This window comes from Mustelus asterias, chromosome 20, assembly GCF_964213995.1.
Source record: "Mustelus asterias chromosome 20, sMusAst1.hap1.1, whole genome shotgun sequence".
NCBI classification, from domain to species: Eukaryota; Metazoa; Chordata; class Chondrichthyes; order Carcharhiniformes; family Triakidae; genus Mustelus; species Mustelus asterias.
The window spans coordinates 1,832,997-1,859,240 of record NC_135820.1 but is presented as its reverse complement, the minus strand read 5'-3'; the positions used below and the strand labels follow the sequence as shown (position 1 = coordinate 1,859,240).

Sequence of the window (26,244 nt, the reverse complement as noted above, 5' to 3'; positions counted from 1 at the left end):
AACTCCCTCTCTCACACTCTCTGTGTCTCTCACACTCCCTCCCTCACACAGTCCCTCCCTCACACACTCCCTCCCTCACACACTCCCTCCCTTAACACACACACTCCCTCACACACACACACTCCCTCCCACACTCTCACACACACACACTGTCTGTCTCTCACACTCTCTCCCTCCATCTCACATACACTCTCACGCACTCCCCCTCTCTCTCACACACTGGGGTGAACTTTCCCGTTCTGCCAACCAAGGCTATCAAAGCGGGCGAGGGGCGGACCAGGGGAAGGTCCATTGACCTTGGGTGGGATTTCCCGGTTTCGGGGCGAACACGGCCAGAGGTTCCCACCCACTGGCTGGAATTTTATCGCCTTGCCTGACACGGAAATCGGAGCGGGCAAGGGGCGGAGCACGAGAAGATCCATTGGCCTCGGGTGGGATATTACAGTTTTGGGATGAGCGAGGCCATAAAATCACGCCCACTCTCTCTCCCTCTCACACACTCTCTCCTTCACACTCTCTCCCTCTCACACACTCTCTCACACACACTCTCTCTCCTTCTCTCCCTCACACTCTCTCCCTCACACACACTCTCTCCCTCACACACTCTCTCACACACTCTCTCTCTCACACTCCCTCTCACACACACTCTGCCTCAGATAGGTCCTCTCTCTCTCTCACACACACACACTCTCTCTCTCCCTCCCACACACACTCTCGCTCTCCATTTCGCTCACACATTCTCTCCCTCTCTCACCCTCGCTCTCTCTTTCTCGCTCACACACTCTATCTTTCTGTCTCCATCATGCCATCTCAACTTTCTCTATATCTTTCACCCTCATGTGTTTATCTAACTTTTTAAAAACATCGATACTATTCACGTCAACCACTCCCCGTGAGAGAGAGTCCCACATTCTCCCCACTCCCCATGGGAGCGAGTCCCACATTCTCCCCACTCCCCATGGGAGCAAGTCCCACATTCTCCTCACTCCCCATGGGAGCGAGTCCCACATTAACCCCACTGTGGTGAACCATAGTTGGTTACCACTATGAGTGCTGAGCCATGGATGGTTAGCACTATGGGGTTTGTAGATATGTTACTGTTGTCACTGTTGGGGTTAGGGTTGGGCTGTCCTACCTGTTGATATTGTTCTGTGGTACACTCCAGTTGGCTCCGCCTACTGGGGGAAGTATAAAGGTCACTGCACTGCCTGGAGACCCTTTAGTCTGGGATTGTATTGTATATAGTGTGCTCCATTCTTGTCAGTAATAAAAGCCTTTATTTCCCGGGTACAATCTAGCCTCCCGAGTGATTTAATCGCGCATCAATTTTATTACTGACAAAATTTTGAAAACCATGGAGCAAATGTTGAAACCCGATCGGTTTACACTAGACCCACGTGCGGCAGGAGCGTCGAACACTTTCGACCATTGGTTAAAGTGTTTTCAAGACTACATCGATGTCTCAACAGCCGTTCAAAACGACGACGATAGACTGCGGGTCCTCCACGCAAGGGTAAGCGACACCGTATACTTAGCAATCCGCGATGCCCAAGACTACAAAGGGGCCATCGAACTACTTAAGAAGCGGTACAACAAACCACCAAACGAGATCCATGCTCGACACCTTCTAGCCACTCGACGGCGGCAGCCCGGCGAAACGACAGAACAGTACCTGGGTGAACTCCAGCAGCTAGCCAGAGCCTGCAACTGCAAGTCAGTGTCGGCGGCCCAGTATACGAGCGACTTGATCCGCGATGCGTTCGTGGCGGGAATCGGCTCGTCGTACATTCGCCTTCAGCTGCTAGAGCAAGGTAACCTAGACCTCGCTAAGACAGTAGAATTGGCTGACGCTATGGAGACGGCCTCCAGAAGCCTAGAAACGTACCCCACCGACCATGTGGGAACATCGTGGCAAGTACAGCCACCGACTCTATTTTATTCAGCGGCTCCGAAAAACTGCGCCATTGTGTTCCCAACCTCGGACCTGACGACAGCGGCAGCTCCAGGAGGCCCGCGGTGTTACTTCTGTGGATTGGCAAAACACCCTCGGCAACGATGTCCAGCTAGAACTGTATTGTTCTCCGCGTGCGGAAAGAAAGGGCATTATGCCAAAGTCTGCAGGACCAAACCACCCTCCAAACATAGCAGCGCGGCGTGTGATTCTCCTGAGCCTGTCTCCTTGTCTCCAGTGTCTTCGAGGTCTTCCACCGCGTGCGATTCCAGACCGCTGCCATTCCTGACAACGGAGACGCAAGACATGTGCGACCTGCAGGGGCCGCCTCTTTTAGCGACACCAACCACGTGCGATCCATGGGCGCAGCCATTTTGGTCGGCACCGACCGCGGACGACCAGCAGGGGTCATCATCATCAACCATCTCAGCTGCCTGCAGCGGCACCCACGACCCAACGGTGGCGTCAGTCATCCTGGACCAGGCCAAGCCTCACAGACTCGACAAGTCCATGATGGACATAGAGGTAAACAGACGCCAAATTCATTGTTTGTTTGACAGCGGGAGCACGGAGAGCTTCATTCACCCTGACACCGTGAAACGGTGCGGTCTCTGAGTACGGACTGTCAGACAGACAATTTCGATGGCGTCGAGGTCCCGGTCTGTTACCGTGCTAGGGAGCTGCGTGGTCAACCTGACGGTGCGGGGCACAGTTTACGAGAACTTCAGGCTCCTTGTGTTACCGCACCTTTGCGCTCCGATGCTCCTGGGACGAGACTTTATGGTCCACCTGAGGAGTGTAACCCTGCAGTATGATGGGCCACTCCCTCCACTTTCAGTGGGAGCACAGCAGCCTCCAAATTGCCCAGCGCACTCCACGTGTAGCCCCTCGACACTCAGAATCACCCCACCATCTTATTCGAGAATCTAGTGCCAGGCTGCAAGCCCATCGCAACCAAGAGCAGGCGTTACAGCGCTGAGGATCGGATCTTTATTCGATCTGAAGTTCAGCGGCTCCTCAGGGAAGGGATCATCCAACCTAGATCTAGTCCATGGAGAGCGCAAGTAGTGGTGGTTAAAACTGGAAACAAACCCCGGATGGTCATAGACTATAGTCAGACCATTAACAGATACACGCAGCTAGATGCGTATCCTCTCCCGCGCATATCTGACATGGTCAACCAGATTGCGCAGTACCGGGTGTTCTCCACCGTTGACTTGAAGTCAGCTTACCACCAGCTCCCCATTCGCCCAGAGGACCGAAAATACACGGCCTTTGAGGCGGATGGTCGTCTTTATCACTTTTTAAGGGTTCCCTTTGGCGTCACGAATGGGGTCTCGGTCTTCCAGCGTGCAATGGACCGAATGGTGGACCAAAACGGGCTGCGGGCTACCTTCCCGTACCTGGATAACATCACTATCTGCGACCATGACCAGCAGGACCACGATGCCAACTTCCTTAGATTTTTACGCATTGCGTCTCGCCTGAATCTGACCTACAACAGGGAGAAGTGCGTATTTCGCAAGCGCCGTTTAGCAATTCTCGGATACGTGGTGGAAAACGGGGTCCTTGGCCCTGATCCAGACTGTATGCGTCCCCTCTGGAACTTCCCCTGCCCACTAGCATCAAAGCACTGAGAAGGTGCTTAGGCTTTTTCTCATACTATGCACAGTGGGTTCCCAATTATGCTGACAAAGCCCGTCCGCTCATCAAGTCTACCTCCTTTCCCCTAACAACAGAGGCTCGCTTAGCCTTTGAAGGGATAAAAGCCGACATCGCGAAAGCCACGATGCACGCTGTTGATGAGTCCACCCCCTTCCAGGTGGAGAGCGATGCATCTGATTTCGCCCTGGCCGCCACACTTAACCAGGCGGGCAGGCCCGTCGCCTTTTTCTCTCACACCCTCCAAGGCCCCGAAATTCAACACTCTGCGGTGGAAAAGGAGGCCCAGGCCATTGTGGAGGCCGTTCGGCATTGGCGCCATTACTTGGCTGGAAAACGGTTCACTCTGCTCACGGACCAGCGGTCCGTGGCGTTCATGTTCAACAACACGTTCCGGGGTAAGATCAAGAATGATAAAATCTTGAGGTGGAGAATCGAACTCTCCACCTACAATTATGATATCATGTACCGTCCAGGGAAGCTCAACGAGCCCTCGGACGCCCTGTCGCATGGAACATGTGCAAGTGTGCAGGAGAATCGATTACAGGCCCTCCACAATGATCTCTGCCATCCGGGGGTCACTCGGCTCTTCCATTTCGTAAAGGCCCGGAATCTACCATACTCAGTGGATGTCAGGTCCATAACCCGAAGCTGCCAGGTATGTGCTGAATGCAAACCGCACTTCTACCAACCTGACAGAGCACACCTCATTAAAGCCACTCGCCCTTTTGAAAGACTGAGTGTGGACTTTAAGGGCCCCCTTCCTTCGACAGATCGGAACGTGTACTTCCTCAATGTGATTGACGAGTACTCACGGTTCCCTTTTGTCATTCCCTGTTCTGATACAACCACTGCCACGGTCATTAAAGCATTACGGGATCCTTTCACCCTGTTCGGTTACCCCAGCTATATCCACAGTGATAGGGGCTCGTCATTCATGAGTGACGACTTGAGGCAATACCTGCTCTCAAAAGGGATTGCCTCAAGTAGAACTACGAGTTACAACCCTAGGGGTAACGGACAGGTTGAACGAGAAAATGCTACAGTCTGGAAGGCTGTCTTACTGGCATTGAGGTCTAAAGGTCTTCCAGTCTCCCGTTGGCAAGAGGTACTCTCTGATGCACTCCATTCTATCCGCTCACTCCTGTGTACGGCAACCAACGCTACTCCACATGAGAGGATGTTTTCCTTCCCTAGGAAGTCTTCCTCTGGGACCTCATTACCGTCTTGGTTGACGCAATCAGGACCTGTCCTCCTGCGGCGGCATGTTAGGACCCGCAAGTCCGACCCTTTGGTTGAACAGGTCCATCTCCTCCACGCCAACCCTCAATATGCCTATGTGGCATATCCTGACGGGCGAGAGGACACGGTCTCTATTAGAGATCTGGCGCCAGCAGGGGACTTGGACACCCCAGTCGCTCCCACACCCCTAGTTAGGGACCCCCCGACCCTTATCTCCCCTCCTGACACGGCACGGGCAGTATCGGGACCACCACTTAATCCTCTTACTCTCGTGTACAGCTTGCCTGAGTCCAGGAGATTGTCACCATCTCGAGGCGTGCTCGAGTCCAGCAGATTGTCACCACCTCGAGGCGTGCTCGAGTCCAGCAGATTGTCGCCACCTCGTGGTCCACCTGTCCGTGAGGAACTGGAGGAGTCACTGGACACCGCCTTGGAGAGAAGGCCACCACGGTCACCAGAACCGGCGTTACCGCCAGTGTTGAGGAGGTCGCAGAGACGGTGCGGTCCTCCAATACGACTGAACTTGTGATTATATGAACAGTTGTTCTGGTTTTTTTTGCCCCACCGGCCTTTGTTTTTAAAGGAGGGGTGAATGTGGTGAACCATAGTTGGTTACCACTATGAGTGCTGAGCCATGGATGGTTAGCACTATGGGGTTTGTAGATATGTTACTGTTGTCACTGTTGGGGTTAGGGTTGGGCTGTTCTACCTGTTGATATTGTTCTGTGGTACACTCCAGTTGGCTCCGCCTACCAGGGGAAGTATAAAGGTTACTGCACTGCCTGGAGACCCTTTAGTCTGGGATTGTATTGTATATAGTGTGCTCCATTCTTGTCAGTAATAAAAGCCTTTATTTCCCGGGTACAATCTAGCCTCCCGAGTGATTTAATCGCGCATCAATTTTATTACTGACAAAATTTTGAAAACCATGGAGCAAATGTTGAAACCCGATCGGTTTACACTAGACCCACGTGCGGCAGGAACGTCGAACACTTTCGACCATTGGTTAAAGTGTTTTCAAGACTACATCGATGTCTCAACAGCCATTCAAAACGACGACGATAGACTGTGTCTAGTAGATGGTGGACAGGCTTTGGGAGTCGGGCGAGTTACTCACTGCAGGATTCCAAGCCTCTGATCTGCTCTGGTAGCCACAGTATTTATATGGCCAGTCCAAATTTGTTTCTGGTCAATGATAACCACCAGGATGTTGATCGTGGGGGATTCAGCAATGGTGATGTCAAGGGGCGATCGTTTGATCCTCTCCTGTTGGAGATGGTCATTGCCGGGCATTTGTGTGGCATGAATGTTACTTGCCATTTGTCAGCCCAAGCCTGGATATTGTCCAGGTCTTGCTGCATTTGGACATGGACTGCTTCAGAATCTGAAGATGATTGGGCCGAGGTCACTACCCTGAGGGACTCCTACAGTGAACTGATATGATGGACCATCTTCCTTTGGACAGGTGTGACTCCAACCAGCTGGGGTTGTTCCCCCTGATTCCCAGTGACTCCAGTTTTTCCAGAGTTCCTTGATGCCACACTCTGTCAAATGCTGCGTTCTGGAACCGTGTTCTAAATGCACCTTCCTTGGCCATCCCTGGGGTGGGACTTGAATCCAGAGCTTCCAGCTGTGAGACAGAGACACTAATCCACTGTGCCCGGAACAATCATTTAAGAGACAGCCATATTGCTCTGTATCTGGAGTCACAAGTTGGCTCGACCTGAGGCTGGAATTGAACCCAGGTCCCTGGCGCTGTGAGGCAGCAGTGCTAACCACTGTACCACCGTGCCGCCCTAGCTGAGGGGTCAGTTACCAGTAGATATAGATTTATAGGTGATCGGTAGAAGGATTCGAGGGCACGTGAGGAAAAAGTTTTCTCCTGAAGGGTGGTTGGTATCTGGAATTTGCTGCCTAAGTTGATGTTTGAGGCCGCTCCTGTTTTCGATGTTTCTACATGTATCATAAAGATATAACCACAACAAGAGCAAATACATGTAACAAGATTAGCAGGACAATGTTTGTTACATATATATATCATTGGGATTTAAATGTGGGAGAATTGATCAGGATGATTTGGGAATTTGGAATGTTTTCCTTTATTGGACGAGGTATTGAATACAAAAGCAGGGGTGTAATGATGGAACTGTATAAAATGCTGATTAGGCCACAACTGGAGTATTGTGTACAGTTCTGGTTCCCACATTACAGGAAGGACAGAAAGGACAGAATTGTTCTGGAGAGAGGGCAGAGGAGATTTATACAAATGTTGCCAGGGGCTGGAGAATTGCGGCTCTGACGAGAAATTGGATAGTCTCGGGTTGTCTTCCTTAGAACAGTAAGAAGTCTCATAACACCAGGTTAAAGTCCAACAGGTTTATTTGGAATCATGAGCTTTCAGAGCGCTGCCCCTTCATCAGGTGAATCCCCGATAAAGAAGTAGTGTTCCGAAAGCTCGTGATTCCATATAAACCTGTTGGACTTTAACCTGGTGTTGTGAAACTTCTTACTGTGTCCACCCCAGTCCAACGCCGGCATCTCCACATCATTCCTTAGAACAGAGAGGGCAAAGGGGTGACCTGGTGGAGGTGTACACAATTCCGAGGGGCCTAGATGGATAAACAGGAAACACTTGTTTTCTCCCTAGCTGTGGGGTCAATTACCAGTGAGTATAGATTTATAAATGATTGGTAGAAGGATTCGAGGGCACGTGAGGAAAATGTTTTCTCCTGAAGGGTGATTGGTATCTGGAATTTGCTGCCTAAGTTGGTGGTTAAGGCTGAAATGTGCAACTTATTTAAAAGGTACCTGGACCTGCGTCTTAAAAGTGTTTCAACCTGCAAGGTCCTGGATTGGGTGCTAGAAGGTGGGAGTAAAATGACTGGCTGGTTTCTCCACTTTTCTATGGTTCTACTATAACTCAACATCTTCTCCCTCTTATTCTCAGACTTTAACTCAGCAAAAATAAAAGTGAAGCTTAATTTTACAGCCTGCCTTTTTGTTAGCTGTGGGCAAGATTCCACCTCCAAACACATTGCTCTTTTCATGATAAAGTTTTAACAGTTGATTTTTAATTCGACATTCAATCAACTGTTCCGATTCATCACCAATTCTTTTTTCCTGTAACTGGCACTCACGTGTTCTCACCGGTTCTTGCTTTTCGTTTGCAAACTCAACTTTTGCGTGGGACAATTGGTTCTCTGCACTGATCTGCCTCTCTGTCAGTTGCTTCTTATCAGCACTAAGCTTCGGCGGCACGTTGACACGGTGGTTGGCACTGCTGCCTCACAGCACCAGGGACCCGGGTTCAATTCTGGCCTCGGGTCACTGTCTGTGTGGAGTCTGCACATTCTCCCCGTGTCTGCGTGAGTTTCCTGCGGGTGCTCCGGTTTCCTCCCACAGTCCAAAGATGTGCAGGTTAGGTTGATTGGCCATGCTAAATTGACCCTACAGTCAGGGGATTGGCAGGGTAAATATGTGGGGTGACGGGAATCGGGCCTGGGTGGGATTGTGGTCGGTGCAGACTCGATGGACCGAATGACCTCCTTATGCACTGTAGGGATTCTATGATTCTAAGCTTCTCCTGACTGGCCACAGTAATGTTTTGGAAACTTGGTGAGTTCAGCATGTTGCTGTGTTACTGTCTCTACTACCCAAATCATTACCCAGTAAAAAATCCACTCCTTCCATAGATAACCCAGGAACAATTCCCACGGTAACAATTCCATTTACTATGTCACTTCATAAATTAACTTGACACAAGAGGACATGTTCCATGAATATCTCCTCTTGATACCTCTCCTTTTATCAATCTATCTGGAACATAATTGTATTGTCAGCCACCACTCATGACTGATAATGTGACATAAATCCAGTTTCTATCACTGATAGCCAGGTTCTGCACACATGAGGACGGCCTAAACCGGGATCATAGAAATCATAGAAACCCTACAGTGCAGAAGGAGGCCATTCGGCCCATCGAGTCTGCACCGACCACAGTCCCACCCAGGCCCTGCCCCCCACATATTTACCCACTAATCCCTCTAACCTACGCATCCCAGGACTCTAAGGGGCAATTTTTAACCTGGCCAATCAACCTAACCCGCACATCTTTAGACGGGATGTTGGATTTATGTCACATTATCAGTAACCCCCACAGCTTGCCCCCTGGACTTGCAGGATCTCACTAGCTGTTCTGTCTGGAGACAATACACATCTCGTTAACCTGTGTTTAATGCTCCCTCCACCCACATTGTCTGTATCTTTAAGACCTGGCTGGCTGTAGGGATTCGCATTCTAATCAGTATTCTGTAACTTGATTTTGTGTCTCTGCACTGTTTGAGAGCACATTTCCACTCCATCTGACGAAGGAGCAGCGCTCCGAAAGCTTATGGTATTTGCTACCAAATAAACCTGTTGGACTTTAACCTGGTGTTGTGAGACTTCTTACAATAATGTGGACAAAGTAGAAATGGTCGAGAGCTTCAAGTTTTTTGGTGCTCAGAAAACGAACAACCTGTCCTGGTCCCTTCATGCAGATGCTATAGTTAAGAAAACCCTCAAAGCCTCTACTTTCTCAAGAAAATTTGGCATGTCCAGAACAACTCTCACCAACTTCTTCACCATAGAAAGCATCCTTTCTGGATGTATCACAGCTTGGTATGGCTCCTGCTCTGCCCAAGACCGCAAGAAACTACAAAGGATCATGAATGAAGCCCAGTCCGTCACTCAAACCAGTCTCCCATTCATTGACTCTGTCTACACTTCTCGCTGCCTCGGAAAAGCAGCAGCATAATCAAGGACCCCACGCATCCCGGACATTCTCTCTTCCACCTTCTTCCATCGGGAAAAAGATACAAAAGTCTGAGGACACGTACTAACCGACTCAAGAACGGCTTCTTCCCTGCAGCCATCAGACTTTTGAACGGACCTCCCTCACATTAAGCTGATCTTTCTCTACACCCTAGCTATGACTGTAACACTACATTCTGCACCCTCTCCTTTCCTTCCCTATGTATGGTATGCTTTGTCTGTATAGCGCACAAGAAACAGTACTTTTCGCTGTATACTAATACGTGACAATAATAAACCAAATCAAAGATTTGGCTGAGTATCAAATTACCCATTCTTGCTGGCAGTGGTAGCAGAGCATACAAGATCAGAAACTCCCAGCCTGAGGGCACACACATACAAACGGTGGCACACCCACACAGACAGCAACACACACACACAGAGCAACACACACACACCCACACAGACAGCAAAACACACACACATGCACACACACACACACACACACAGCAACACGCACACAGCAACACACACACAGACAGCAACACACACACACGTGCACACACACACAGCAACACACACACGTGCACACACACACAGCAACACACACACACGCGCGCACGCACACAGCAACACACACACACACACACAGACAGCAACACACACACACACACACACACAGACAGCAACACACACACATGCACACACACACACACACACACACACACACACACCCAGGCACAATTTCTGTCTCACAGTGAGAATGGATCAGAGAATCATGAAAGAATTCAATGAATTAATAATTAGATTTGTGCAGAAGCAAAACACAGCCGGTGTTAGGAATCCAAAATTAAAACAGAAAATTGCTGGAAATACTCAGCAGGTCTGGCAGCATCTGTGGAGAGAGAAACAGAGTTAACGTTTCGAGTTGAGGCAGCCTTTCGCTGAGAGATCGTCCCAACCTGAAACATTAACTCTCGTTTTTCTCTCTCCACAGATGCTGTCTGAATTGTGGAATATTTCTAGTTTTGCTGATTTTATTTGTGTTTGGGTTGTGCTTAATCTCTTGCTGTAGCAATTGTGCTCCCACCTTCTGGGCATCATGTCAGGGAAACAATCAAACTCTCAGAACAGGATGGCACAAGGAACATGGAAAATCAATGTCAGCTGGCTCATCATACGTGTGACAATAATAAATCAAATCAAATTGTCATTTTAACAGCTCCTCGAAAATGGTCTTTCACTTTAATCACTATTATTTATAAGGGGAAGGGGACAAGGGGACCAATATACTTGCAGGGAGATTTGCTAGTGTTATTGGGGAGCGTTTAAACTAGATTTGCAGGGGGATGGGAACCAGAGTGCCAGAGCAGATAGTGGAGCAGGGGTAAAAAGACAGGTTAGTTCAAACAAAATCACAAATGGAAGGGTTGAGTGTGGTGGAAATAATCTTTTGAGGTGTGTCTATTTCAATGCCAGGAGTATTGTGGGGAAGGCAGATGAGCTGAAGGCGTGGATAGACACATGGAAATATGACATTATAGCCATTAGTGAAACTTGGCTACAAGAGGGGCAGGACTGGCAGCTCAATGTTCCAGGGTTCCAATGTTTCAGGTGGGATAGAGGCAGAGGGATGAAAGGTGGGGGGGTGGCATTGTTGGTCAGGGAAAATGTTACAGCGGTACTCAGGCAGGGATAGATTAGGGAGCCTGTCTACAGAGGCCCTATGGGTGGAGCTGAGAAACAGGAAAGGTATGACCACATTAATGGGGTTGTATTATCAACCAGCCAATAGTCAGCGAGAATTGGAGGAGCAAATCAGCGGAGAGATAGCTGACGACTGCAAGAAACACAAAGTTGTGATAGTAGGGGATTTTAATTTTCCACATATAGATTGGGACTCGCATACTGTTAAAGGTTTAGACGGGGTAGAGTTTGTAAAATGTGTTCAGGAGAATTTTCTACATCAGTATATAGAGGTGCCAACTAGAGAGGATGCGATATTGGATCTCCTATTGGGAAATGAGTTAGCGCAGGTGATGGATGGGAGAGTGAGGGAAAACTTTGGATCCAGTGATCATAATGCCATTAGTTTCAACCTGATCATGGATAAGGATAGATCTGGTCCTCGGGTTGAAGTTCTGAACTGGAAAAAGGCCAAATTTGATGAAATGAGAAGGGATCTGGGAAGTGTGGATTGGCACAGGCTGTTCTCTGGTAAGGATGTAAATGGAAAGTGGGAGGCCTTCAAAGGAGAAATTTTGAGAGTGCAGAGTTTGTATGTTCCTGTAAGGATTAAAGGCAAAGTAAATAGGAATAAGGAACCTTGGATCTCAAGGGAGATTGTAACACTGATTAAGAGGAAGAGAGAGTTGTATGAAATGTACAGGAGGCAAGGAACACATCAGATGCTCGAGGAGTATAAAAAGTGCAAGAAGCTACTTAAGAGGGAAATCAGGAGGGCTAAAAGAAGACATGAGGTTGCTTTGGCAGACAGAGTGAAGGAAAATCCAAAGAGCTTCCATAGGTATGTTAGGAGCAAAAGGATAGTGAGGGATAAAATTGGTCCTCTCGAAGACCAGAGTGGTAGACTGTGTATGGAACCAAAGAGATGGGGGAGATACTAAATGGTTTTTTTGCATCCGTATTTACTGAGGAACCGGGCATGGAGTCTACAGAAATAGGGCAAACAGGTAGGGAGGTCATGGAACCTTTACAGATTAAAGGGGAGGAGGTGCTCGCTGTCTTGAGGCAAATCAGAGTGGATAAATCCCCAGGACCAGACAGGGTATTCCCACGGACCTTGAGGGAAGCTAGTGTTGAACTTGCAGGGGCCCTGGCAGACATATTTAAAATGTCAGTATTCACGGGGGAGGTGCCGGATGATTGGAGGGTGGCTCATGTTGTTCCGTTGTTTAAAAAAGGTTCCAAAAGAAATCCGGGAAATTATAGGCCAGTAAGTTTGACGTCGGTGGTGGGCAAGTTATTGGAAGGTGTGATAAGGGATAGGATCTACAAATATTTGGATAGACAGGGACTTATTAGGGAGAGTCAGCATGGCTTTGTGCGTGGTAGGTCATGTTTGACCAATCTATTAGAGTTTTTCGAGGAGGTTACCAGGGAAGTGGATGAAGGAAAGGCAGTGGATGTTGTCTACCTGGATTTCAGCAAGGCCTTTGACAAGGTCCCTCATGGGAGGTTAGTTAGGAAGGTTCAGTCGCTAGGTATACATGGGGAGGTAGTAAATTGGATTAGACACTGGCTCAATGGAAGAAGCCAGAGAGTGGCTGTGGAGGATTGCTTCTCTGAGTGGAGGCCTGTGACTAGTGGTGTGCCGCAGGGATCGGTGTTGGGTCCATTGTTGTTTGTCATCTATATCAATGATCTGGATGATAATGTGGTAAATTGGATCAGCAAGTTTGCTGATGATACAAAAATTGGAGGTGTAGTGGACAGTGAGGAAGGTTTTCAAAGCTTGCAGAGGGATTTGGACCAACTAGAAAAATGGGCTAAAAAATGGCAAATGGAATTTAACGCAGACAAGTGTGACATATTGCACATTGGAAGGACAAACCAAAGTAGAACGTACAGGGTAAATGGTAGGACTCTGAAGAACAGAGGGATCTGGGAATACAGGTACAGAATTCCCTAAAAGTGACGTCACAGGTGGATAGGGTCGTAAAGAGTGCCTTTGGTACATTGGCCTTTATAAATCGGAGTATCGAGTATAAAAGTTGGAGTGTTATGGTAAGGTTATATAGGGCATTGGTGAGGCCGAATTTGGAGTATTGTGTACAGTTTTGGTCACCTAGTTACAGGAAGGATGTAAATAAGGTTGAAAGAGTGCAGAGAAGGTTCACAAGGATGTTGCCGGGACTTGAGAAGCTGAGTTACAGAGAGAGATTGAATAGGTTGGGACTTTATTCCCTGGAGCGTAGAAGATTGAGGGGAGATTTGATAGAGGTGTATAAGATTTTGATGGGTATAGATAGAGTGAATGCAAGCAGGCTTTTTCCGCTGAGGCAAGGGGAGAAAAAAACCAGAGGGCATGGGTGAAGGGTGAAAGGAGAAAAGTTTAAAGGGAATATTAGGGGGGGGGCTTCTTCACGCAGAGAGTGGTGGGAGTGTGGAATACGCTGCCGGATAAAGTGGTAAATGCTTTTAACTTTTAAGAAAAACTTGGACGGGTTCATGGATGAGAGGGGTGTGGAGGGATATGGTCCAAGTGCAGGTCAGTGGGACTAGGCATAAAATGGTTCGGCACAGACAAGAAGGGCCAAAAGGCCTGTTTCTGAGCTGTAATTTTCTATGGTTCTATTTAAATGTTTGTCACATTACAGGAAAGACAGAATTGCCCTGGAGTGCAGAGATTTGCAAGAATGTTGCCAGGGCTTAAAAATTCAGGAGAGATTCGATAGGCGTGTTGTTTTCCTCACAGGCTAAGGGGTGACCTAATTGAGGTGTCCAAAATTATGAGGGGCCTAGATAGCCAAGAATGTACGTTGGCCCCCAGGCAGAGGAATCAATTACCAGAGACAGTTAGAAATGTTGACATAGGAGGGGCAGTATTGTCACTGGACTCGTAATGCTTCGGGAAGCCTGGGTTTCAATCCCACACAGGCAGATAGTGAAAGTAGAATTTATTTTAAAAATTGGAATTAACAGTCTACAGACTGTAAAACTACTGTCTGTTGTTGTAAAAACCCACCTGGGGAGGAAATCTGCCATCCTCACTTGGTCTGGCCTACATGTGACTCCAGATCCACGTGGCCTTATCTGCCACTCAGTTCAAGGGCAGTTAGGGTTGAACAACAAATGCTGACCTTTCCAGCAACATCCACAAGAGAATGGGAGACATTTTACAAACAACCCGACAAGTCAGCGAGCGAAACTTTGTAAATGTGCATTCACACACACTCAAAAGGTCACCTGGACTCGAAACATCGGCTCTTTTCTCTCCTTACAGATGCTGCCAGACCTGCAATAAATAAACTTAACACTTTGATGCCTTCAACATGAGATTTATTCACCTCTTTTAAGTTCAGCAAATAGAATTCCATGCAAGCTCCTCTGGGAAAAAAATGTCCATCATCCCAGGGTGACAGAAACCAAGGGATGTAATTTCCTGATCTGTGAAGTAAGGACATCGACTGCCCTCCACTGAGACCATAGGCGCCTCGCTCACTGTTCAGCCCGGATACATTCCATCACCTCCTCCACTCTCCTTGTACGCCCAGTTGATCCGGAGATTCTGGGGCAGCTCCGAGTGTGCCAGCTCCTGGAAGGCGAAGGGGTCTGAGTTGGCTGGCTGCTGGTAAAAGTTCAGAAGGTCAGCCGGTCTCCTCATCTGGTGGAGCCGGGAGTTGGGCACCGGGTGGCTGAGCTCATGGGCCAGCTCACAGAGGAGGTGAAACCTCTCGCCCTCGCCCAGCTGGCTCTCCTGCCAGCCTGGGGCAGCAGGTGAACCTGTCACCCGCTCCAGTGCTGCCCGGACCCTCTCTTCCAGCTGAACAGGGGGCTGGTATTTCCGGCTCCGAGCAGGGGGTCTGGCCAGGGAGTCCTGCGGATAAAGAGAGGGATAGGTCCAAATTAGAAAATGGCACCCCACCAAAATCAGACCGACAAATATCAGACAGATTGTTGCTAAAGATGGCGCCGGAGCAAGGCGACTTCTTTCAAGTTGTGCCCAGCATACCTTCCAATTCTATCTTTTACTCTTGTTCTCTGCTTCTAAAACTTTATGACTGTATGATTGAGGGAAGTCATGATGTGGAGATGCCGGCGTTGGACTGGGGTGAACACAGTAAGAGTTTTAACAACACCAGGTTAAAGTCCAACAGTTTTATTTGGTAGCAAATACCATTAGCGATTTCCACTTCATCTGACGAAGGAGCAGCGCTCCGAAAGCTTATGGTATTTGCTACCAAATAAACCTGTTGGACTTTAACCTGGTGTTGTTAAAACTCTTACTGATTGAGGGAAGGCAGTGACATAATGGTATTATCACCGGACCAGTAATCCAGAGACCCAGGGTAATATTCTGGGGACCTGCGTTCGAATCCCACCATGGCAGATGGTGGGATTTGAATTCAATAAAAATCTGGAATTAAAAGTCTAAGGATGACCATGAAACCATTGTCGATTGTCATTAAAAACCCATCTGGGTCACTAATGTCCTTTAGGGAAGACAATCTGCCTGCCGTCCTTACCCGGTCTGGCCTACATGTGACGCCAGAGCCACAGCAATGTGGTTGACTTTCAACTGCCCTCTGAAATGGAGGGCAGTTAGGGACAGGTAATAAATACCATCCAGCGATGCCCACATCCCGTAAATGAATTTTTAAAAACCCTACATTCTGCACTCTCTCCTTTCCTCCTCTATGAACGGTATGCTTTGCATAGCGCGCAGGAAACAATACTTTTCACTGTATCCCAATACATGTGACAATAATGAATCAAATAAAGTTGACAGCTAGCCCCAAGTCTGAGCAATGTCTTGCCCCAGGGTGGGACCCTCAACCCCTCACCTCCCAGTTGCTATGGAGATTAACCCTTTACACCTTCAGCTACTCTGCAGATTAACCCCCTGATCTCCCAGTTGCTATGGAGATGAACCCGCACCCCCGGATCCGGCTGTGCTGTCCCGGTGCCGGACGCTCTGCAGCCGGAGATCAGGATCCTCCAGGAGCTCAGTGCCGCTTTCCGCCTCAGCACCGCCGCCATTCCGCACCCGACCTGAAGGAGATGGCACTTTATCCGCGCAGCCGCACACGGCACCAGCCCAGGCACCGTCCGTTCTCACTGCGCCTGCGCCAAGATGGGCCCCGTCTCTTTCCGTGCCGGCGGCCGGCAAGCTGAAGCGCGGACTGACCGCTCAGCTGTCTGATCGCTCAATCTGCGCAGGCGTCAAACCAGTCGGCCAACGCATTGCCCTCTGGGAGATGTAGACCAGTCACTGGGTCTTCATTTCCCTAGGAATCCCCCCCAGCCCACTCCCCAGGGAATCCCCTCCCCCAGCTCACTCCCCAGGGAATCCCCCCAGCCCACTCCCCAGGGAATCCCCTCCCCCAGCTCACTCCCCAGGGAATCCCCTCCCCCAGCTCACTCCCCAGGGAATCCCCCCAGCCCACTCCCCAGGGAATCCCCCCAGCTCACTGCCCAGGGAATCCCCTCAGCCCACTCCCCAGGGAATCCCCCCAGCTTACTCCCCAGGGAATCCCCCCCAGCCCACTCCCCAGGGAATCCCCTCAGCCCACTCCCCAGGGAATCCCCCCAGCTTACTCCCCAGGGAATCCCCTCAGCCCACTCCCCAGGGAATCCCCTCAGCCCACTCCCCAGGGAATCCCCCCCAGCTCACTCCCCAGGGAATCCCCCCCCCAGCTCACTCCCCAGTGAATCCCCCCAGCTCACTCCCCAGGGAATCTCCTCCCCAGCTCACTCCCCAGGGAATCCCCTCCGCCAGCTCACTCCCCAGAAAATCCCCGCCACCCATTCCCCAGGGAACTCCCCCAGCCCACTCACCAGAAAATACCCCCATTCCACTCCCCAGGGAATCCCCCCACTCCCCCAGAAAATCCCTTCAGTCTCTGGTTCCTCATTTCCCCAGAGAATCTCCCCAGCCCACTCCCCACGGAATCCCCCAGCCCACTCGCCAGGGAAAGCCCGCAGACCACTCCCTAGGGAATCCCCCCTCCTAGCCCACTCCCTAGAGAACCGCCCCCTCAGCCCACTCCCCAAAGAACCACCACCACCCCCCAGCCCACACCCCAGAGAATCCCCCCCCCAGCACATTCTCCAGGGAATCTCCCAGCCCACTTCCCAGGGAATCTCCCAGCCCATTTCCCAGGGAATCTCACAGCCCACTCCCCAGGGAATCTCCCAGCTCACTCTCCAGGGAATCCTGCAGAACCAAAATAGTCAAGTTTTGCACGCATGAGGATGGCCTCAACGGGGATCTTGGGTTCACGTCACACTACGTGTAATCCCCACCATTTGGCCTTGGCTTGCAAAATTCTACTCACTGTCCTGGCTTGAGACATTTCATATCTCGTCAACCTGCCATCATCCCCGTCTCCACTCGCATTATCCATATCTGTAGAGACTTGATAACCTGTAAAGACTCACATTGCAACCATTATATTGCAATTGAGTCTGTGTCTATATATATATATGTGTGGTGTTTATGAACCCACCTTTCCATTCACCTGATGAAGGAGCAGTGCTCCGAAAGCTCGTGATATCAAATAAACCTGTTGGACTTTAACCTGGTGTTGTGGGACTTCTTACTGTGCCCAGCCCAGTCCAACGCCAGCATCTCCACATCACAATTCCACTACCATGCCCGTTCAAACTTGCTCTGCTATTCAACAGATGGTCATTGCCTGCCCCTTGTGTGGCATGAATGTTCAATGTGTACAATGGTCATGTATGGAGGCACAAAGTGGAGCCCAGACAACGACGCACACTGCAGTGGACTATCACATGACGGGTGTTCAAGGGGCAAGGGCAGAAGGGGCACAGCAACCAAAGGTACAGAAAGGGATTCAGAGAGGGAGCAAGAGCAGAGCATGAAACAACCTCAAAATTTCACAATCTTCACTTGTGGACGTGGCCCATAAACAGAGAGTGGAAATATTACACACACCTTTCAACATCAAAATCAGAAATATAATCAATTCAAAATACACCAGGAAACAGCTCATTTCATCAGACAGGTGACTTCAGACTAAGTAATACATCAGGCATTATATACACCGCAATCGCACTGAATTTTACCACTCATATCTCCCACCAGCTCAGGCAAAATTGCTGCTTTTAAAGGGATCCAGCAGCAACCCATTTGCAGTCAGATTCCACACAAACACGCAGCAGAAATCATCTTCCATTTGCTAAACATCCACTAAGGCAATTTACACGGATTAATACAGCAGAGGTTCGACATGGAGTGAAGCTCCCTCTACACTGTCCCCATCAAACACTGTAAGGAGTTTAACAACACCAGGTTAAAGTCAAACAGGTTTATTTGGTAGCAAAAGCCACTAGCTTTCGGAGCCTTAAGCTCCTTCTTCAAGTGAGTGGGAATTCACAAACAGGGCATATAAAGACAGAGACTCAATTTACAGAATAATGGTTGGAATGCGAATACTTACAGCTAATCAAGTCTTAAAGGTACAAACAATGTGAGTGGAGAGAGCATTAAGACAGGTTAAAGAGATGTGTATTGTCTCCAGACAGGACAGCCAGTGAGACTCTGCAGGTCCAGGCAAGCTGTGGGGATTACAGATAGTGTGACATGAACCCAATATCCCGGTTGAGGCCGTCCTCATGTGTGCGGAACTTGGCTATCAGTCTCTGCTCAGCGACTCTGCGCCATTGTGTGTCATGAAGGCCGCCTTGGAGAACGCTTACCCGAATATCAGAGGCCGAATGCCCGTGACTGCTGAAGTGCTCCCCAACAGGAAGAGAACAGTCCTGCCTGGTGATTGTCGAGCGGTGTTCATTCACCCGTTGTCGCAGCGTCTGCATGGTTTCCCCAATGTACCATGCCTCAGGACATCCTTTCCTGCAGCGTATCAGGGCGACAACATTGGCCGGGTTGCAAGAGTATGTACCGTGTACCTGGTGGATGGTGTTCTCACGTGAGATGATGGCATCCGTGTTGATGATCCAGCACGTCTTGCAGAGGTTGCTGTGGCAGGGTTGTGTGGTGCCGTGGTCACTGTTCTCCTGAAGGCTGGGTAGTTTGCTGCGGACAATGGTCTGTTTGAGGTTGTGCGGTTGTTTGAAGGCAAAAGGTGGGAGTGTGGGGATGGCCTTGGCGAGATGTTCGTCTTCATCAATGACATGTTGAAGGCTCCGGAGAAGATGTCGTAGCTTCTCTGCTCCGGGGAAGTACTGGACGACGAAGGGTACTCTGTCCACCGTGTCCCGTGTTTGTCTTCTGAGGAGGTCAGTGCGGTTTCATTGTGTTTGCTGTTGGCCTCCTGGGGTTTGTGGAAGAACTCCCGCAGCTTCATTCGCCTGATGAATTCCTCTGTGTCTGCTGCAAGACTGATGGGGTCTATTTTGGTGGTGGGGCAGAAATTGAGCCCTCGGCTGAGAACTTCAGTGGCCACCAGGTACACGGTACATACTCTTGCAACTCGGCCAACGTTGTCTACCTGATACGCTGCAGGAAAGGATGTCCCAAGGCATGGTACATTGGGGAGACCATGCAGACGCTACAACAACGGATGAATGAACACCGCTCGACAATCACCAGGCAAGAGTGTTCTCTTCCTGTTGGGGAACACTTCAGCGGTCACGGGCATTCGGCCTCTGATCTTCGGGTAAGTGTTCTCCAAGGCGGCCTTCACGACACACAACGCAGACTCGCTGAGCAGAGACAGATAGCCAAGTTCTGCACACATGAGGACGACCTCAACTGGGATCTTGGGTTCATGTCACACTATCTGTAATCCCTATGACTTGCCTGGGCTTGCAAAATCTCACTAACTGTCCTGTCTGGAGACAATACGCATCTCTTTAACCTGTGCTTAACCCTCTCTCCACTCACATCTGTCGGCTGTTCCGGTTCATTGGCTGTCTCATTGTGTTTGCTATTGGCCTCTTGGGGTTTGTGGAAGAACTCCCGCAGCCTCATTCGCCTGATGAATTCCTCTGTGTCTGCTGCGAGACTGATGGGGTCTATTGGTGGTGGGGCAAAAATTAAGCCCTCGTCTGAGAACTTCGATTTTGTCTGGTTGAAGTGTGTAGTCAAACACTCCCATCAAACACTCCCAGGACAGGTACAGCACGGGGTTAGATACAGAGTAAAGCTCCCTCTACACTGTCCCCATCAAACACTCCCAGGACAGGTACAGCACGGGGTTAGATACAGAGTAAAGCCCCCTCTACACTGTCCCCATCAAACACTTCCAGGACAGGTACAGCACGGGGTTAGATACAGAGTAAAGCTCCCTCTGCACTGTCCCCATCAAACACTCCCAGGACAGGTACAGCACGGGGTTAGATACAGAGTAAAGCCCCCTCTACACTGTCCCCCATCAAACACTCCCAGGACAGGTACAGCACGGGGTTAGATACAGAGTAAAGCTCCCTCTACACTGTCCCCATCAAACACTCCCAGGACAGGTACAGCACGGGGTTAGATACAGAGTAAAGCTCCATCTACACTATCATCAAACACTCCCAGGACAGGGACAGCACGGGGTTAGATACAGAGTAAAGCTCCCTCTACACTGTCCTCATCAAACACTCCCAGGACAGGTACAGCACGGGGTTAGATACAGAGTAAAGCTCCCTCTACACTGTCCTCATCAAACACTCCCAGGACAGGTACAGCACGGGGTTAGATACAGAGTAAAGCTCCCTCTACACTGTCCCCATCAAACACTCCCAGGACAGGTACAGCACGGGGTTAGATACAGAGTAAAGCTCCCTCTACACTGTCCCCCATCAAACACTCCCAGGACAGATATCAGCATCGGTCTGCCTTCCTAACAGCATTGAGGCTTTACTTACACCACATGGGCTGAAGGTCATTGGCTGAACCGCACTTCCCAACGGCAATTACGGATGGGCAACAAATGCTGCCCTCACCAGAGACTTGAACAAATATGTACTTTAAAAATATCTATTGATTCAGTACTGTGTGAATATAACTTTCCGCTTTGTTGCAGGCCAATGTCTGTTTAAGTCTGCTCCTGATACGTAACACCATTCCAGTTATTTACATCGGAGTCAAGATGTCTGTTGATGTAATGTGTTTGTTTAACTGGTGTAACTAATTGCAATGATCAGGGATTTAACAGTGTCAGTGGAGACTCTGCCTCCCTGTATAAATCAGGAGCTCTTGAAGTGGTTCAGTTCACTGTTGCTGCCCCAACATTGGCAACTGCTTCGCACAGAAATGAGACCTCCAGTCGTCTTTCAGATCAAACGCATTTACTACCCAGTCCTTGGAGCCATCGGAGTTCCTGGTAAGCTGCCATCTCAGCTGCCAATGGTGTCATTCGGTGTTAGTTGTGCTACTTTAATCGGCATTATAACTCACTCTGCGTTTTACACAGCTGTCTGTCCTGCGCCAGAGGTCCAACAGCAGAATAACTTCACTTTCTGTCTCGCGGGAGCTTCATTAGATCCAAAATTATCTTTTCTTGTCCCCACTCTGGTAACATTTCCGGATTCCTCTCAACACTGCATGCGTTGGAGTTCCATTGAAGTCTGAGCTAAAACAATAAGTGAGACTGCCGGGAGGAGGTTCTGAGACAAGGTCAGGGATGTGATTCTCTGTTTCCCTCTCCATGGATGCTGTCCAATCCGCTGAGTGTTTCCAATAGTTTCCGTTTTGATAGCAAGTGATTAACAGTTTCTTGTTGTAGGGCAAACATGTCCTGGAATATTTTTATGGATGCGTTTTCAATGGGGCGGCACGGTGGGGCAAACTCCAGACTTCCCCTGCCCTCTGTGAGATGAAGTGCTTCCTGAAGTCAATCCTTGACTTATCTCGCCCCAATATGAAGGAGTTCTGGAGTCACCCACCAAAATAATTTCAGCAGGTCTGACAGCATCTGTGGGGAGAGAATAGAGCCAACGTTTCGAGTCTAGATGACCCTTTAATTTTCATCAGCTCTGGGTGGCATGGTGGTACATCGTGGCACGGTGGTACAGTGGTTAGCATTGCTGTCTCACAGCGCCAGAGACCCAGGTTTGATTCCCAGCTGGAGTCACTGACTGTGTGGAGTTTGCATGTTCTCCCCGTGTCTGCGTGGGTTTCCTCCGGGTGCTCCGGTTTCCACCCACAGTCAGAAAGACGAGCTGATTAGGTGCATTGACCGCGCTAGATTCTCCCTTAGTGTAGCCGAACAAGCGCCGGAGTGTGGCGACTGGGGGATTTACACAGTAACTTCATTGCAGTGTTATGTAAGGCTACTTGTGACTAATAAATAAACTTAAGCTTTACTTTAAATGATTGATAACAAGATCTCAGAGTCGCAAGGGGAAGACGTAATATCCTTCCTCCTCAATAACAGAGTTCAGTTTCACTGGGATTTCACTGTATTGGTCTCAGGTGTGAAATGTTATCTTGTTACAGGTGTATTCGATACTCTTTCACAGGTCTGGCTACTCAACTAACTTTACTGTTCCATCTTTTACATTTCCTTCTGTTTTAATGAGTTCACTATCACTGGGCTATATTGTAAAATGAGGAGTATTGACAGAGACAGTGTATCAGTTTACACTTGCTGTTCAATTGATGATCCCTACTATTCATAGAGTCATAGAGGTTTACAGCATGGAAACAGGCCCTTCGGCCCAACTTGTCCATGCTGCCCAGTTTTTACCTCTAAGCTAGTCCAGTTGCCCGTGTTTGGCCCACATTCTGGATTAGAAGATGATGTTGATATAGTGTTAATTAAACAGTCCCACTAATTCTCTATAATTCCAGGAGAACAAGTTCAATTAGTCTGAGGTCTTTCATGAGGCTTTTGATTTGAACCCTAAACAGTCACAGAGCATTTTGTTGTCCTTCAGTCCATTGAACCATTTTCGCTCTCTATTCAGCCTTTCCCCATTTTACCCAGTTCTGTTTACTCCACCGGGATTTTCCAGACCCGCTCGCCCCAATGCCGGAAAATCCCACCCGAGGTTAGCATGGTCCGTGTCCCACCCGTTATGGTTCCCACGCCGGCCTGGATGGGAAAATTCCACCCCACGTGCTATGGATAACGGGACAGTCTGGTTGAACGGTGGGAGACTTCAGTGATCTCCTTAAACATTAAACACACTGAGTCTGAGAGTAGCACCAGTGATTGTTCTCACCCGCAGATGGTGCAGGAACCAGAGACATCCGATTAAAGGCGACGGGCAAAATAAGGAATGGCAACTTGAGGAAAGTTATTTTCATACAGAGAGTGGTTAGGATCTGAAATTCACTGCTTAAGAGTGCAGTGGAGGCAGATTCAGTTCATAGATACATAGAAGATAGGAGTTGGAGGAGGCTATTTGGCCCTACGAGCCTGCTCCGCCATTCATTACGATCATGGCTCATCCATCCAACTCAATAGCCTAATCCTGCTTTCTCCCCATAGCCTTTGATCGCATTTGCCCCAAGTGCTATATCCAGCCACCTTTTGAATACATTCAATGTTTTGGCATCAACTACTTCCTGTGGTAATGATTTCCACAGCCTCGCCACTCTTTGGGTGATAGAATCATAGAATCCTACAGTGCAGAAGGAGGCCAATCGGCCCATCAAGTCTGCACCGACCACAACCTCACCCAGGGCCTATCCCCATAACCCCATGCATTTACCCTAGCTAGTCCCCCTGACACTAAGGGGCAATTTAGCACGGCCAATCAACCTGAACTGCACATCTTTGGACTGTGGGAGGAAACCGGAGTACCCGGTGGAAACCCACGCAGACACGGGGAGAACGTGCAAACTCCATACAGACAGTGACCCAAGCCGGGAATCAAACCTGGGTGTCTGGCACTGTGAGGCAGCAGTGCTAACCACTGTGCCACCCACATTCAAAAAAAGAATTAGGTAAGCACTCTAAGAGTTTTTACTATATTTAAGAAATATATATTTTTCTATATTTAAGAAAAACTTGGACGGGTTCATGGATGAGAGGGGTGTGGAGGGATATGGTCCAAGTGCAGGTCAGTGGGACTAGGCAAAAAATGGTTCGGCACAGACAAGAAGGGCCAAAAGGCCTGTTTCTGAGCTGCAATTTTCTATGGTTCTAAGAGAGACAATCTGAAAGGCAATGGGGAAAGTTTTGGGGAAATGGGATCAGGGTAGTTGCTTTAGCAGAAAGCTGCCATGAACACAGCGGGGAAAACTAGCTTCCTTTTGTGCCTGACAACAATGATTCTGCCAAGCACTGTCAGGCTCAGCTGCACGATTCAACGCAGCAATAAAGGTGGAAATTTAACTCCAAGATCCTGCAAAACCACAACTTTGGCTCTGAGTTTATTCAGTAATTTCTCTCTTTTCCAGTTAACTTTGGGGCCATTGTTATCCTGGCCCGGGGGAAGTGTGGCCTCTCCAAGTGCATCACTCGCTATCTGGTTGGAATGGCAATAGTTGATCTCCTGGTCGTGGTCACAGATCCTATTTTGAGGTGGACCGTTCCACTCTATGACCGATTTGTATTCCTGCGCATGACCGCCGTTTGCCGCCTCAGCTACTTCCTCTTTTTCGCAACCACTAGCGTTTCAGTCTGGTTAACCGTGGCTTTTACCTTTGATCGATATGTGGCCATCTGTTGCGAAAGTCTGAAGACAAAGTATTGCACCCAGCAAACAGCGACGGTGGTTCTGGCGACAGTGAGCGGACTGGGCTGTTTGGAGTCCATCCCCTGGTACTTTCTATATGAACCTCACATTGTAATTAATGATGTTTCCTGGGGTTGCCGTGCGAAACAAAACTTTCTTAATTCCCCCATATGGATAGCCTATGACATCCTTCACCGCATGTTAACCCCTTGTGTCCCGTTCTGTCTGATACTGCTGCTCAACACCCTGACAGTCAAGCATATCTTAGTCACCAGTCAGGTCCGCAGGGGACTCCGGGGCCAAAGTAATGGGGAGAATCACAAAGATCCCGAGATGGCAAATCGAAGGAAATCCATCATTTTGCTCTTCAGTATTTCTGGCAGTTTTATACTGCTCTGGGTGACGTATGTCATGTATAATATTTATGCTCGTGTTGCAGCTATTCGGTTTTACTACTCGTTCACTGACCCTCGCTATATCACAGATCAGGCATCAAGAATGCTCCAGGCTCTCAGTAGCTGCACCAACACGTGTATTTATGCAGTGACCCAGACAAAATTCAGGGAGGAACTGAAGAACGCATTGAAATACCCGTTCAAACTCATTGTCCAATTAGTTAGAGGTTGCTTTAACATGGAAACTAGAAGCAGAAGGAGGCCATTCAACCCTGTGAGCCTGCTCCGCCATTCATCTTGACCATGGCTGGTCATCAAATTCAATATCCTGATCCCCCCCTTCCCCTCCATATTCCTTGATCTCTTTAGCACCAAGAGCTATATCTAATTTCTTTGTGAAATCACACAACGTTTTGGCCTCAGCTACTTCCTGTGGGAGTGAATTCCACACATTCACCAGCCTCTGGGTGAAAAGAAATTTCTCCTCAGCTCAGTTCTTAAAGGTTTACCCCTTATCCTTAAACTATGACCTCTAGTTCTGGACTCCCCCACCATCGGGAACATTCTTTCCGAATCCACCCTGTCTAACCCTGTTAGAATTTTATAAGTTTCACTCTTCTAAACTCCAGTGAATATAATCCTAACTGACTTAGTCCCTCCTCATCTGACAGACCTGCCATCCCAGGAATCAGCCTGGTAAACCTTCACTGTACTCCTTCTACAGCAAGGACATCCTTCCTCAGATAAGGAGACCAAAACTGCACACAATATTCCAGGTGTGGCCTCCCAAATGCCCTATACAATTGCAGCAAAACATCCCTATCCCTATACTCAAATCCTCTCGCTATGAAGGCCAACATACCATTTGCCTTCTTAACTACCTGCTGTACCTGCGTGGTAACTTTCAGTGACTGATGC

The 26,244-nt window shown here is 49.0% G+C and overlaps 2 protein-coding genes across 2 annotated transcripts in view; one reads left to right on the top strand and one right to left on the bottom strand.

Moving 5' to 3' along the window:
* Positions 1-14,646: 14,646 nt before the first annotated feature.
* On the bottom strand, positions 14,647-16,420 carry LOC144508198 (large ribosomal subunit protein mL50-like). Its single transcript, XM_078236014.1, has 2 exons — positions 16,268-16,420; positions 14,647-15,206 (listed from the first exon to the last, which is right to left on the bottom strand). The coding sequence occupies exons 1-2, from the start codon at positions 16,367-16,369 to the stop codon at positions 14,835-14,837; spliced, it is 474 nt and encodes a 157-aa protein (XP_078092140.1). The 5' UTR covers positions 16,370-16,420; the 3' UTR covers positions 14,647-14,834.
* Positions 16,421-21,557: 5,137 nt separating this feature from the next.
* Positions 21,558-26,244, top strand: part of LOC144508723 (putative G-protein coupled receptor 139) — a 40,813-nt gene continuing 36,126 nt past the window's right edge. Inside the window, exons 1-2 of the mRNA XM_078237031.1 lie at positions 21,558-21,627; positions 24,654-25,553. Coding sequence (XP_078093157.1) covers positions 21,558-21,627; positions 24,654-25,553 — 970 coding nt within the window. The remainder of the gene's footprint in view (positions 21,628-24,653; positions 25,554-26,244) is intronic.